The following is a 15,198-nucleotide window of genomic DNA, read 5'->3' as shown; positions in this document are numbered from 1 at the left end:
TAGCATTTCCTAAAAGGGAAAGGACCAGAGTCAACAGTAAGGAAAGTATGCAACTACCAGAAAAAGCTGCCAGCAAATCATATACCCTTGCCAAAAACAACACCATTTTGCTTGACATATGGGTTTATAATTGCCAAACAAATAGGAGTAGCAAGATTAGTGGGTTTCACCAGTTTTAAAGAACTATCATAACCACTATCACTTACATAATCAAGCTTTTAATGTATATATAAACAAATATCAACTTAGATTATCATAGATAAGGAGAAATATAATAAATATCTTTACAAAGTTTATGGCTCAATCCTTGAGATTCTTAAATTAATCATGGTTTGCATGGAATCACATACTAATAGCCATACTAAGAACCGAAGGACTTAAAATATTGAACCCTATCATTTTACAGAAGGAAAATCAATAGCCTTGACAAGTAAAATGCCCAAAGATCATGCCAGCCTCAGAGCCATATTTTGAGTCCAAATTTTCTCTTTTCTCTAAGTTATACAACTAGCTATCGATAGGACTATAAATAGGTCTTAAATTGTCTTTTTCTCTTCTTCACACAGCTTAGTGTTTTGCTATCTGAAAGAGATATAAGGAGAAAAAATTATAAAACACAAAATAAGCAAGCTGATACCACATAGGCACTATAATAAAATCGATCTCAAAGCAAAAAAATAAATCATCAAATATATAAAAAGTCTACAGTATCTCAAAGAAAAAAATCCACTTTAATTTTTTATTTCTTTTTTGTTTTTCTTTTCCAGAAACTCTTAAAAATAGATTAGATTATTCCATTTTACCAAAGGCAGGTATTTATGCTTATAATAATTGAGATAACATTGAAAACTTTCTCAACATTTCCCCCAAGAGTTAGCAGAGTGAACTAACTTTTAAAAAGATATCTCTTTTAATTCTTCTTAGACAATTTATAAAAATAACTGTTCTGGTATATGGCCCAGAGTAAATTTTATGGTTACCCTCATTAGTTACAGGAGTTTTATTGAAAATTCTTTACCAGATTCTAGGCAAGGATCAAAAATAGGGTAGACTAACTGGAAGAATCCAGGAAAGGTCAAAAGGAGACTCCACGTATCCTACCACCTCCCAGAATCCTCGTTGGCATCCATCTTGGCTGAGCAATGTATGCGTGAGTCAGAGTAATTGGCCAGAGACAACCAGGAAACTAATCCTATCACCATAAAATACTGAGACTGTGAACCATGTGGCATGGCAATCCTGGGTTTCTTTTCCCTCCTGCTGTCTGCCCAGGCACCATTTCCCAATAAAATCCCTTGATTTGTCAGCAAGAAAAAAAATAGTGGGTCAGGAAAAGGGCCAGAAGAAGGGTGTATGGTTTGCCAGCTACTTATCCTGGCAGTTATATACTTTCCTTACCGTTGACTCTAGTCTTTCCCCTGTCAGGAAATGCTAAACTGTAAGAATGCATTTCCTCCTTGAGAAAGGAGCAAGCACATAGAGTGATGTCTGGTTATTTGCTGGGAAATGTAAACATAAGGTCTATTATTGGCCAACAAGCACATGCTAAATAACCTAATTTTGATATGATTTTTGGGCGTGATGAGGCTATAATTATGAGGACTTTTAAAACTGGTTTACCTACTTCTTTAGAAATGTAAGAGTGAATATGAAAGAGAGAGAGACATATAAGATGGAAAGCCCAGAAATTAATTTACCAATAACAAATCTATAATTGTTTTGTCTGGGATATTTAATAAAATCCCAGTAGTCAAGACAGATTTTAAATAGTTTTGTTTTCTTTTTTTTTGCCTCAAAAGACTTCAGATCCTTTGTGTTAAGTCCTGCAAGAAAATTGGAGTGTGTGATATTTTAAAAAAATGATCTTGGTCAGAAAATTCACTCATATATTAAATTATGTGTCAGGATTTCAAAGTAAGAAACAGCTTTTCCTCCTTAAACTTTGTTTTCACCCACCTCTGTCACAAAATTTAGGAAAATAAGTGCCATTTTCTCACTTAATCCTCACAACATCTAATTGGTAAACACATACAAAACATTTTCTAAAGGGTACACAGCCAGGGAGTGATAGACTCAGGAGGCCAAACTGCTTAAGCTAACTCCAAAAACAAAGCTCTTAATTAATACCTAAGATTAGAAAGGTTAATGTCTTCTTAAGTGACCCTTCTCCTTGGCCAGAGTGATTGACTGAGGGATGGGATGGGCACCTGCTCTAATCTAGTTCAATCACACAAATCCACTAACTCAGCCACAATATTGGTCTTACAGTAGGTGTATGGCTCAGACTTCTCAAATAAGAATCTTTCCTTGAGAGTTTTCTCACTGGAGTTGGCGTTAAAAAAAATCATCTCTTTGCTTTTAAGAATGTATAATTGTGAGCTTCACACTGGTCTATCTTGAAGAAGTCAGTCTGAGAATGTGAGGCAATCTGCAAAGGAAGAAGAGATAAAAGCCAGAAATCTGGCAGACACAAGTGTTCAGTTAACTGGCTCTAGTTGTCCCAAAGCAGTGCAAAATCAGCTTTTTCTTCATTGAGTTCCAGTGAATTAAAATAAAGAATCCCCAACTACCATGTCACAGAGGAGATCACCTTGAGCTGCTGCTGCTAAGTCGCTTCAGTTGTGTCCGACTCTGTGCGACCCCATAGATGGCAGCCCACCAGGCTCCTCTGCCCATGGGATTTTCCAGGCAAGAATACTGGAGTGGGTTGCCATTGCCTTCTCCGCACCTCGAGCTAGGCAATTACAGAAAAGTGCAATATGTCCGGTGTTGATATGTGAAAGGACATTTCAGGGCTGTTTGTGACCTAACAGGACACAATATGTAACTGGGGAGCAGTAGGTAGGCATATAGGTTTCCAATGTAAATTGTGTGCAGGGGGCACACCTGCTTTCTCTATTGTTTTCCTTTGGTTTTATCCAACTATTTTTCAAAAATATAATGTAGGATTATATAAAGAGATGAACAACATCAAATGTATCAATCACTGTCATTTATGGGAGTTTTCTATCAGCCATGCATTTTTTGAAGTGCTGTACATAAAACAACTATTTTCAAACTGTGATAAGCAAAGCGCCACTCATTTTCTGGACTGATGGGCTTGAGGGAGTACAGGAATCAGCATGAATGTAAAGGAGGTAAAAAATATCTGTGGTCCCCTGCCCCAGGCCCATCTTTAAATAAAGCATCCCCTCTCCCTCCTTGTTCAGTTAAAGAGCTTCCATATATGATTGCTTCTGAAGAAAGGTTATGCTGCTAAAACACACTAAGAACCATCGATACACATCTTCTCCATGTCTTCTCACAATAAAGACATGAGATATATTATCCCTGTTTCTTACTTGAAGGAACTAGGACACAAAAAGATTAAAGAATATGCTCAGGATTACCTAGCCAACTGAAAGCAGAGGCAGAATGTGGGCTTCATTGTCCTTGCTTGGCTCTAGAGCCCCATGACACTATTCTTAGTATACCCTTACATCTCCTGGCAGGACAGTGGCCTGCTTACAGACCTTCATATTTGCCTATTTGTTCTCAAAATCTAAACGTCCAAAGACCAAGTACAAAGTCGTACTCTGACAGGCAATCAGACCATCTGTAATTGACTAGATGTAACAAGGAAACACACCTCAACACAGTCATGGAGCACCACTCAAGTAGGAAGGAGAAACATCTTATGTAAGATTTGAGTTCTTGCTGAATAATCCAGAGGAGGGTCTAAGGGAAGAAGCAGTCAGTTCCGAGTTATTTGCTGTTTCTGAGGTAAGGCCAGAAGTATCAGGAATTAAGGAGGGTTGGGACCCATCATGGGGGTTCCCAGGTGGTGCTAGAGGTAAAGAACCCACCTGCCAATGCAGGAGATGCAGGAGGCATGGGTTCAACCTCTGGGTTGGGAAGATCCCCTGGGAAAGGAAATGGCAACCCACTCTAGTATTCTTGCCTGGAGAATCTCATGGACGGAGGACCCTGGTGGGCTACAGTCCATAGGGTCACAAAGAGCTGGACACGACTAAAGTGACTTAGCATGCCAGGGACCCATCATGAGGGAAGAGTAGTTTACCAGCTGCATGTTCCTAGTAAAAGATAGGAAGAGTAAAGAAGGTATGGAATATTATTGGTAAGTCAACACTAGCCACTCAGTCATGGGGTTGTTCTTGCATTTTCTAGTCGCTGCATGATCTTAGAAATGTTTCACAGTTGGCATTATCTTTGTCTCTCATATAACTAACCTGAATAAAGACAGGTCACTTTGTTGTGTTTTTTTTTTTTTCCCCTCTGAGCTGATTTTATTGTCAATCCCAGACAGACTTTTATATTCTCCAAACTTGCTGCTATCCCAGAGGGAGTTTTATTGAATTCAACACAAACACACACTGATGTATTCCTAAAACACCTAATATATATGAAGATGGGGATAAATCATCTTATCAAAACACTTTCTTCCCCCAGCCCAAGGCCAAGGATAAGACTGTGAAGGAATCCAAAGTAACATCCCACTAAGACAAGTTGGAGAACGCTTTGGGCTGAGGAGTAAAACATGGCCTTTCTGATGTTGCAGATTTTTAACATTGTTTCTCTGATAAGAGATGCAGGTCACCGTGGTTGTCTTTGTCTTCTTTAAACCCCTATGTCTTACCCCTTTACTGTCTTTCTGAACTTGTACTCCACAATCAGAAAAGATTCAGGGATATTAACTGTAAAAATTATTTATATCGTACCTTTATAGTTAAATTACTATATGTTGAGCTTGGTATTAGACAACACAGCTGAAAATATAATTTGGATATATTCCCTGTCCTGAAGATGTTCACAAAATGTTAAAAATTGTGAACATAAAGCATGACACCATGAGGAGAAAATTATAGCAAACATTAGCAACTTGGGTTGGAGCATGTCCAAACTTAAGCATCAGAAAAGACATTTGTATTAAAAGCTGACTAGACTGTCTTATGCTCATGCTCAGTACTCAGTCGCTCAGACATGTCTGACTCTTTGTGACCCCATGGACTGTAACCCACTAGGCTCCTCTGTCCATGGGATTTCCCAGGAAAGAATACTGGAGTGGGTTGCCATTTTCTTCTCCAGGGGATATTCCCTACCCATTAATCAAACCCCCATCTCCTGCATTGGCAGGTGGATTCTTTACCACTAAGCCACCAAGGAAGCCTGGAGTGACCGTCTACTTACCATAAAACCTGAAAAGATTGTTAAGTACTGCTTGTTTTTTACTTAAATTTCTCTTCTCAATGTGTAACTAGACAGTTAAGAGTAAAAAAAATCCAGAAACCCAATGACATAGTATTCTAAATAGGCTTTACATGAGTTCTTATAGGCAAAAGTAATTAACCAGATTGATGATTTGTTCATGTTTGATATTCAATGAAAGTGAAAGTTGCTCAGTTGTGTCCAGCTCTTTGCAACCATGGACTATACAGTCCATGGAATTCTCCAGGCCAGAATACTGGAGTGGGTAGCCTTTTCCTTCTCAAGGGGATGATCCCAATCCAGGGATCGAATCCAGGTCTCCTTGCATTGATGCAAAATACATGTTTACAACTAACCATGTAAGTACTGAAATTATTCTTGATAGCAATATTATATACATTTTGTTAGGTAAAAAAAGAATATATGTTTAAAACCCCTCAAGAATATGGGGATCCCACATTTAAAATGACTTTAAATAGCAATTCAGTGAGGTCTCTAATTTCTGTTTGGAATGTGGAAGAGAATTGAAGATGAAGACCACAATTACATAGGCTTGAGCCATTAGAGAAATTAAATATAACACACATAAACTTTGAAGAGTTTATTTTAAATAAATCAAATATCCTGATGTTGCAGCCACAAGTTATGAAATTATATTTGGTTTTCATACTAACACCAAAACTTTAAAATGGCATTCACAGTTGACTAACCATCTTTCTGTTGCCACAGTTTGTACTTAGACAACCCACATATTCAGGCAAATACACGAACGTGTACCCATCACTAATGTAATTTGTGGTCAAAGGACAGAGCATTTCAGAGACCCTGCTGTCATTCTCAGACAAAGGTCTTTGGGAAAGATCATTTAAATTAGGTCAAACATTGAAAACTAATATTTTTCTGTGTGATTGAGGTTTATTATTGGTCATCTTATTGAATAAAATAATACGTGTGCTGAAGCATAGTTTTAAAATATCTATGTAGAAAAAGAGAAGGAAAACTACAAGAACAAATAGCCCTGGAAACAGCTTAGGCTCTCCACTTTCCCCTATGCCATTGATTTTCCTTCAGTGCTCTGCCTTGACACTTGAAGTGCAGGATGTAGCATTCTAGTGCTTTTCTAGACCTGGTTCATTTCCAAAGTGATCTGTAGAAAGTGGCAGCAATGTAGAAAGAGCATGGACTTTGGAGCCAGGCTGATCTGAGATCTAATCCTGGCTCTGTCTTCTACTGGCTACTGGTCTTAAGCAGTAATTTTATCTGAATCTGAGTTACAAAATCTATAAAGTGCAGGCGTGAAATTAAGAGACACTTGCTCCTTGGAAGAAAAGCTATGACAAACTTAGACAGCATTTTAAAAAGCAGAGACATCACTTTGCTGACAAATGTGTATATCGTCAAAGCTATGGTTTTTCTAGTAGTCATGTATGGATATGAGCTTTGGATCACAAAAAAGGCTGAGCTCTGAAGAACTGATGCTTTCTTTTTTTTTTTTTAATTTTATTTTATTTTTAAACTTTACATAATTGTATTAGTTTTGCCAAATATCAAAATGAATCCACCACAGGTATACATGTGTTCCCCATCCTGAACCCTCCTCCCTCCTCCCTCCCTATACCATCCCTCTGGGTCGTCCCAGTGCACTAGCCCCAAGCATCCAGTATTGTGTGTCGAACCTGGACTGGCAACTCGTTTCTTACATGACATTTTACATGTTTCAATGTCATTCTCCCAAATCTTCCCACCCTCTCCCTCTCCCACAGAGTCCATAAGACTGTTCTATACATCAGTGTCTCTTAAATACAGTATACTAATGCATATATATGGAATTTAGAAAGATGGTAACAATAACCCGGTGAACAAGACAGCAAAAGAACTGATGCTTTCATACTGTGCTGGAGAAGACTCTTGAGAGTCGCTAGAATTCAAGCAGATCAAACCAGTCAATTCTAAAGGAAATCAACCCTGAATATTCATTGGAAGGACTGATGCTAAAGCTGAAGCTCCAGTACTTTGCCACCTAATGCAAACAGCCAACTCACTGGAAAAGACCCTGATGCTGGGAAAGATTGAGGACAGGAGGAGAAGGAGGTGACAGATGATGAGATAGTTGTATGGCATCACCAATTCAATGGACATGAGTTTGAGCAAACTTCAGGAGATAATGAAGGACAGGGAAGCCGGGCATGCTGCAGTCCATGGTGTCGCAAAGTCGGACGTGATTGAGTGACTGGACAACAACAATAACAAATCTATAGAGTCAGGATAGTAAGTTCTACCATCTTAGACTACTGTATAAATACCACAATACACATAAAAGGCCAGTGTGGTTTCTGTCTTGTAATTATAGAGCAGTGAATAGCAGCTATCATAGTTATTATTAGTGTCATCATTGCTACTGGTAGTGCTATTATGCAGCATCTCCATAATGAGGCAGCTGCTTGAGGGCCGTTTACATTGTGCCTACTGTTCTGGCCCCACTTTTACCCTCACTGCCCTGCTCACTTCTAAGAACCCCTTTATGTGTGTCTCATAATGTTTTCTCTCTTTTCCATGTAGCACCAAATGCTGCTAACAGGGCAATAGCGGAATATAGGTAGACACAATCATTGTCCACCTTACAAGGAGTATGACTGTGCTTTCAATGACCAAATTGAAGAAAAGATTCTTCTCTTCAATCTTGAGTCTTTCAAAATGTAAGGAGAATATTCCAAAGAAAGGGATATTTAGACAGCTGTAGATATCGTTGATGACAATGACTTAAAGTTTCAAATTTAGAGAACGTCCAAATCTATTATATTTACACAAATAGACACAAATCTATTATACTTGCAATCTGTTGACTGTATTTTTAGCCTGCCACTCTTCCCAGCAGTGCAGTCATTGAAAAGAGTTCTTAATAACTGTGGAGAGTTGAAAGGAAGAGTATACATTTTTGATCCCACTTTTCAACCCTTTCTCAAGAATTCCAGTGATGCTGGACTTAGACCTATAAATTTCCTTAGCACAGGAAGAGCCCTTCTAGATGGCGTTCAAGATGTATGTTAAGTATATAGAATATCACATCATTTTTATTCTTAAATCACAGCATTAATATTTCAGGGCAATTGTTCTTTAGATATAAATTTGAATAGATTATTATTATCAAAAATACATTTCTCAAATCATTGTGTATAAGTCCCTAAATGTTTTAAAACTATTGATATATGGGATATGAAATCATGCAGTATCTTCCAGTATACATATGATGTCATTCAGTTCAGTCACTTAGCATGTCTGACTCTTTGTGACATCATGGACTGCAGTATGCCAGGCTTCCCTGTCCATCACCAACTCCCAGAGCTTGCTCAAACTCATGTCCATTGAGTTGGTGATGTCATCCAACCATCTCATCCTCTGTTGTCCCCTTCTCCTCTTCAATGTCATTGCCCCAGGTTTAACATTATTAGCATTTTTGCTGCATCTCTTCATCTTATTGTGTCACAGCTTACTTATGATTTTTCACTTATTTATGTATGTTTCTTGACCTAGTGCCTTCTAGTAGAAGTTTAGGACTGCTGGATCATAGGCAAAATAGAAACATTTGTGATCTTATTATCTTAAATGATTTATATGAACTCATGGTATAAATAGTCCATATACTTTCACACACAAAATCCTTTATCAACCATTTTTATTTTTACTAAGTCACTTAAGACTAAGAGAAGCTGGTATTTTTTTCAAAGGAAACACTTGTTTTTCAGGGTTACATAATATGGTCTTCCCCAAAGCAGAAGAAATGAGCAATAGTGACTGTTATCAATGAACTAATAAGCACGTGTTTGATTTGCATTATAGGTGCATCCATCCTATCACCATGTCTTCTCGGCTTCCTGCTGCCTGCCCTTGGCATCCTTGTCTACTTGGAATTCTGAATGTGGTGTGACAACCTGCTTTCCCCAGCCCAGCTCAGAGAACACCCTTCATCCCTATGATGACTACAGTTCCTTCCAATCCCTGCGGCTCCATGCTAAGCCAAATAAATCATAATTTAACAAACTATCCAACTGATTTACAACATATGTTATGACTGAGGCATTCAGGAACCCCTTCATCCAAAAGAATAAACTTTTAAATGAATATAAAATGGTTTTTAACTCGTTCCAATATGCCTTATAAACCACTTAAACTGATTCTGTGACAGTTGCATGATTTAATCCAATGGGACAAGTTACAGTGTTCAATTCAATACTATAGGCTGTAGAGTGAAAGTAAAATCACCATACACAGGTGCTTTAAATTTAATAACAAGTTGTGAAATATAATAGAGGTTGAAGTGTTGATCGTATGTGGTAAATGTAAGAGTACTATAGTCTCTTGTACTATCCTCTCTGTTTTGGGTCCTGCATATTTTTGAATGGCCCCTATCATTCTTGACATTTTGAGTTTTCTTAGAAAAAAATAATAGAACTGAAGAATTAGACATAATCTCCAATACCAAATCATTTTATTGAATAAGTTGGAAGATTTTGAATATTGAAAACCAAATTCTAGAACTTATGATAAGTATTCCTATTTTGGAAGCAAGTAATTTTCTAAACATTTGGTTTTCAGAATCAGTAATTCTTTTAAGTTAGTTTTTTAATAGTAAAATTAACATACTGTATGAAGTTTTTTTTTTTTTTTACTTTTGTATTCTACTCTGATGTTCTTTTATGCTTTTCTTATTATCAATTTCAAACCTCAAAAATCATAACTCTTGTGATAGAGTATCATCATGTTGCTGTATTTATTCATATGTGAAATGATCAATTTTAAAAAGTAGAGAGCTTCCATTTTTTTAATTGAGAAGTGACAGGCTTTACATAGCTAGGAATAAATGTCAGTTAAGTGAATATCAGAATTATCTAATATTCTAGTGTCTTTGTTTTTGTGCTTCATTATAAGTAAAACCTTTTTTTATTAAAGGTGTGGGATCAAGAAATCACCTGTAGCTTGGAAAAACTACAGTATTCCCCATTATTTTTTAAATTTAGTTTTAAATTAATTTCCTGCTTCAATGCAATACCGAAAACTGGCTAAAAATACCAAATCAAGGTTTGTTAATGGTACTTTGAAGAGTATCCAAAACTAGAAGGCTGGGAGGAGACAAATAGCTTGTCTGTGCAGTGGTATCTCCCAAGTGTTGGTATTTTAGGTTTTTATAAGTCCTGAAAAGGAAGATGCACATTTCTTCATTCTCCATGGTGTGCACGGACATGTGTTTGAGTGTGGATGTGAAAGAAGTAATAAAGGATTAGCTGGCTAATGAAATAGTGCAATGTCTGATGCTTCAAGAGGTATAATCCTATTTTATTAGCACAACCTTGCTAGCTAATTAGAGATAGAGTTTATCTTTTTAGAAAGGATAACTTATAGGTTCATAAAAATATCTACAGGAAGCAAAATAGATCTATTACTATTTTACCCCCTTTTCTTTAATTTGTATAATTTTTGTACTATATATCTATGTGTAAATGTTTAGAGCTTTCATTAAGAAAATACCAATAAATATTTCATTAGTTTACATTTAACTCTTTGTTATAAAATGAAACTTTTTAAAAACAAGTGAAAGGGATGATTCCCCAGTAGAAGTATGTCAACGGTCTGAGATCATTGCCAGATTTCATAAAATATTTAATTATTTGAAAAAGAAACAAAATCTCTTCATACTTTCGGGAAACAAATACTCTGTGAGCCTTCTGTACAAATGTTTGTGTTTTCATTGTTACACTTTGGGGTTTTCCTTTTGCAATGTGACCCATGTTGGGCATTTTTATATAATCAACAACTAAATATTTTGCCAAATGCATGCTTGCCTTTTATTTTCTTATGTATGGTAATAAAGAGCAAAACTGGTTAGATTTTGCATGAAATGGTTCTGACAGATAAGAAGAAAACAGACTTTGAAGGTTGTTTGTTTAATTTTAAATTTGTGACAGAGATAAAATAGAGTAAAATCTCTCATACACTGATAATTCAAGCTTTCATTTCCTCATAGACGTGTACAAATTTGACTGGGACCATCAGGTTTAAACTGTTGTCAAACTAATGCATCATCTGCTTTAAGACACAAGATTCTTAATTAAACTTTATATAGTGATAGATACATCTGTTGTTTCTTTGTATTTCAAGGAAAGGTGGTAGTAGTTTTATTTGATACTGATAAATATTGAATTGATTTTTTTAGTTATTTTTTATCATTTTTTTCAATGGAGTAGCATAGGACTGTGCTTTGTCCTTTTTATGAATGAAAAAAAATTATAAAGAAATAAATGTCTTACTGTTACCCAAGAAATAACAACTGTCCTTTCAATTTACCTGAATTTGAAAATTCATTTTTAGAGGATTTTCTTTAAAAATTTAATAACATGGAAAAAATATTACATATTAAACAAAACAGCAGTTCAATGTTTGAAGCGTTCTACAAAAAAATATACATAAAAACATATACATGCACACACAAGCATTACAATGACATATGATCACCTGGGAGATGTCTTCAATTTATGGCGAGGTCAGTGCATATCACTCAATCTTATGCTGGACACTAATGCAAGCTGTTAGATACTGAAAAAATAAGAGACTGTTTAAACCCTGAATGAGCTGATACTCTTAATGGAGGAATTTACTTAAAAGCATAGCTGTGCAAACAGGAATCTGGTACAGGTGAAGCCTTCTCTGAGTCCTGAGCCAGACTGAACCTCAAATGCTGAATCCCAGAGGTCTCTGCCTTCTTCCTTACATCCTCCCTTGCGTTCTGATTGTGATTTCTCACTGGCATTCTGACCTCTCTTCCTGCTTCATGAAGCTTGCTTCCACCCTGCACCCTGGTTCCCCTTTTGGACCCCACCTCTGTTTCTTGACCCTAAGTATTATATTACTTCCATTCTAATATTTTACTTTTGGTATTTGACCCAGGACTGACCCCATCTCTAATTCTCCAGGCTTTGGGAGATCAAAGCTTCTTTCTGTGAGTGCATTTTCCTTGTTAGTTGTTCTCAAACCTGGTTGTCCATCAGGATAACCTGGAGAATTTGAAAAAGCAAAATAGATTTCCTAGGCCTCAGTCAGGCTTACCAAATCAAAATTGGGCAGTGAGGCATAGGGATCTGTATCTTTTTAGGTTGTTTGTGAGAGTCTAAAAGGGATCCCAGGTTTGAGAATCACAGGTTTTCATCATTATTACAAGTTAGATTAATTGATATTTTAAATTGAATCAACAATATAAACATCATGGATACATAATTTAAATTCTCTTAAAAATAAATCCATTCTCTTGGTTTATCTAAAATGTTAATTTGTTCATTTTTTGTCTTTTGGTTCTATATCTTAAGTGTCTGTTAAAATTGTCCCCTAATTTGTTTGTGTCTAAAATCCATGCAGCAGACTGAAATGCATTTCAGGTTTTCTCTCTAGAGAAATGTGGATTTTATTTTATTTTTTTCTTTTCCCTTTTTGTAACATGGAAAGTTAAATTTTGATACCTAATTTCCTGAATCTCTAATCTTCTGGAGATGGCTAATATAAAGATTGTTGAAAGGTGCCCCTTCTCCAACTTGAGCATTTTTTTTTTTCCACAATGGAAACATGAGTGGTTATGAATGAGTTGACTTCAAAATTAGTGGGTAGGGAGGCCAAAATTAGTTTCTACATTGTTTATCACATTTAAAGAACAGGTTTCACTTTTCAATTACTACTAATAAATTTGATGCTTGGAGAAATTACATGCATCAGTACCCATGATGCTATTACTATTTGACTCTTGAATTCAATTGGGCATATCCTAAGGCAAAACTGTAAAGTGAAGAAACTTGTCTTAATCTATCCTATGTCCTCAGTCAGGCTCTTTTGCTTTATGAAAGCTGCCTTAAAAGCAATCCCCTAACTTTCATACCTTCTTGTATTAGTTTCCTAGGTTTTCCACAACAAATGACCACAAACTGAGTGGCTTCAAACAACAGAAATCTCTCTCTTACATTTCTGGAAGCTGGAAGTTGGAATTCAAGGTGTCAGCAAGATTGGTTTCATGTGGATTCTGAGGGAGCATCTGTTCTGTGCCTCTCTTGTGGTTGGAGGCAATCCTTGGTGTTTCTCGGTTTGCAGCTGCATGTCTCCAATCTCTGCTTCTGTTGTCATGTGACAGTCTCCGTTTGTATTTAAATTTCTCTCTTTTTATGGTTGCTGGGGTGAAGGACAGGAGGAAGGGATAATTGCAGAATTTGAGATGTGTGGCAACCTGAATGGGAGGGGAGTTGGGGGAGAATGGATACATGTATATATAGGGTGAATCCCATGGTTGTTAACCTGAAACTATCACAGTGCTGTTTGCTAATCAGCTATACCTCAGTACAAAATAAAAAAGTTTAAAAAATATAAATAAAGGAATAATTTTCTCTCTTCTCATAAAAACACTAGTCATTGGATTAGGGCCCACCCTAATCCAGTCTGACATCATCTTAATTTGATTACATCTAAAAAGTTCCCATTTCCAACAAAGGTCACATTCATAGATTCCAACTGAACATAAATCTAGAATACTATTCACCCCAGTATATGTCTCTTTTCCTTTTTTTAAAACCTGTATATCCCCACTCAGACTTCCCAGTTGAAGCACGGGTAAAGAATGTGCCTGTCAATAGAGGAGATACAAGAGACGTGGGTTTGATCCCGTGTTTGGGAAGATCCCCTGGAATAGGAAATGGCAACCCACTCCAGTATTCTTGCCTGGAGAATTCCATGGACAGAGGAGCCTGGCGGCCTGTAGTTCCTGGGATTGGAAAAAGTCAGACATGACTGAGAACTGAACACACACACACACATGCCCCACTCATGCTAATGAGGATTAGACTGAAAAACGACTCCAGGCATGCTTTCATAAAACATTTGTGTTGATAATATACAACACTATGGAACAGAATACATTATGCTAAGTGAAAAAGCCAGATAAAAAAGACTGTGATTCCATTTATATGACATTCTGGAAAAGGCAAAATTCTAGGGACAGAGAACAAGTCAGTGGTTATAAAGCGTTAAGAGTAAGGAGGAGAGTTTGACCTAAAAGGGGCAGCATGGAGGGAACTTCTCAAGGGTGCCAAAACTGATGGCAGTGACTCAAATCTATTTATCAAAACTCATAAAACTATACAACAAAAAAGGGAGTTTTACTGTATGTACACTTTAGAAATTTTTATAATGTAGTTATGCAAAGATCATGAATGTTGGACAGACCTGTGATCATATTCTAACTCTGTTATTACCTTATGAGATACCTTGTGAAACCTTTGATGAGTAAGTTGACATTTGGAAGATAGTTTCCTTTACCATAAAGTAAGAGTAATACTTTTGAATCACTTAGAATCCTTTCAGCTGCAAGTGACAAACACTCAACTCAAATAAGTTTAAGACAAACAAGGACTTTGTTGACTCAAATAATTGCATCTATGAGATACAGGGGCTGGGTATAAGGGCTTAAATAGTGTCATCAGAGAGCTACCTCTCCATCTGATGATTCTGGTTCTCCCTGTGCACATGTTTCATTCATAGGCAGGCTATCTTCTTGTGGCAGGAATCATGGATGCTGACTGGTCCAACCCTACATTCTACTGATTGGTGGCTCCAAAGCACTAGAGATTCTTTTTCCTACTTATTACAGGTATAAAATCTCATTAAAGACTCATACTATCCCCAGGAGGCTGGCCATCATGGGCTGTCATGGGACCCCTGGCCATCTTTCTAGATAACTGGATGGTGGCAAGAACACTGTAAGAATTTTCACCAGAACCACATGAAATGGAAAAGGATGATTCCCTTAAACGGGACACCAGGTGCTATTAACAAAAGGAGGATATTGGACTAGCAAAAACATTCTCCACTCCACTTGTTCTTCCTAAAATTCTATGTGTTAAATAGATGATAGAGTTAAAATGCCTAGCATATAATAAATGCCTGCAAAATCTTAAATTTCCCCTCCCA

At 36.8% G+C, this 15,198-nt stretch overlaps 1 protein-coding gene across 3 annotated transcripts in view; it reads left to right on the top strand.

Moving 5' to 3' along the window:
* The window catches only part of CNTN1 (contactin 1), a 404,757-nt gene extending 393,425 nt beyond the window's left edge, over nucleotides 1-11,332 (top strand). For all 3 annotated transcript variants that reach the window (XM_070789265.1, XM_019960785.2, XM_070789264.1), the window contains one exon: nucleotides 9,043-11,332. In XM_070789265.1, coding sequence (XP_070645366.1) covers nucleotides 9,043-9,119 — 77 coding nt within the window. In that variant the 3' untranslated portion in view covers nucleotides 9,120-11,332. The remainder of the gene's footprint in view (nucleotides 1-9,042) is intronic.
* The last annotated feature ends 3,866 nt before the right edge of the window (nucleotides 11,333-15,198 follow it).

Source organism: Bos indicus, chromosome 5 (assembly GCF_029378745.1).
Source record: "Bos indicus isolate NIAB-ARS_2022 breed Sahiwal x Tharparkar chromosome 5, NIAB-ARS_B.indTharparkar_mat_pri_1.0, whole genome shotgun sequence".
Lineage (NCBI taxonomy): Eukaryota > Metazoa > Chordata > Mammalia > Artiodactyla > Bovidae > Bos > Bos indicus.
Note: the sequence above shows the minus strand (reverse complement) of the source record. Positions and strands in the feature narration are given on the sequence as shown.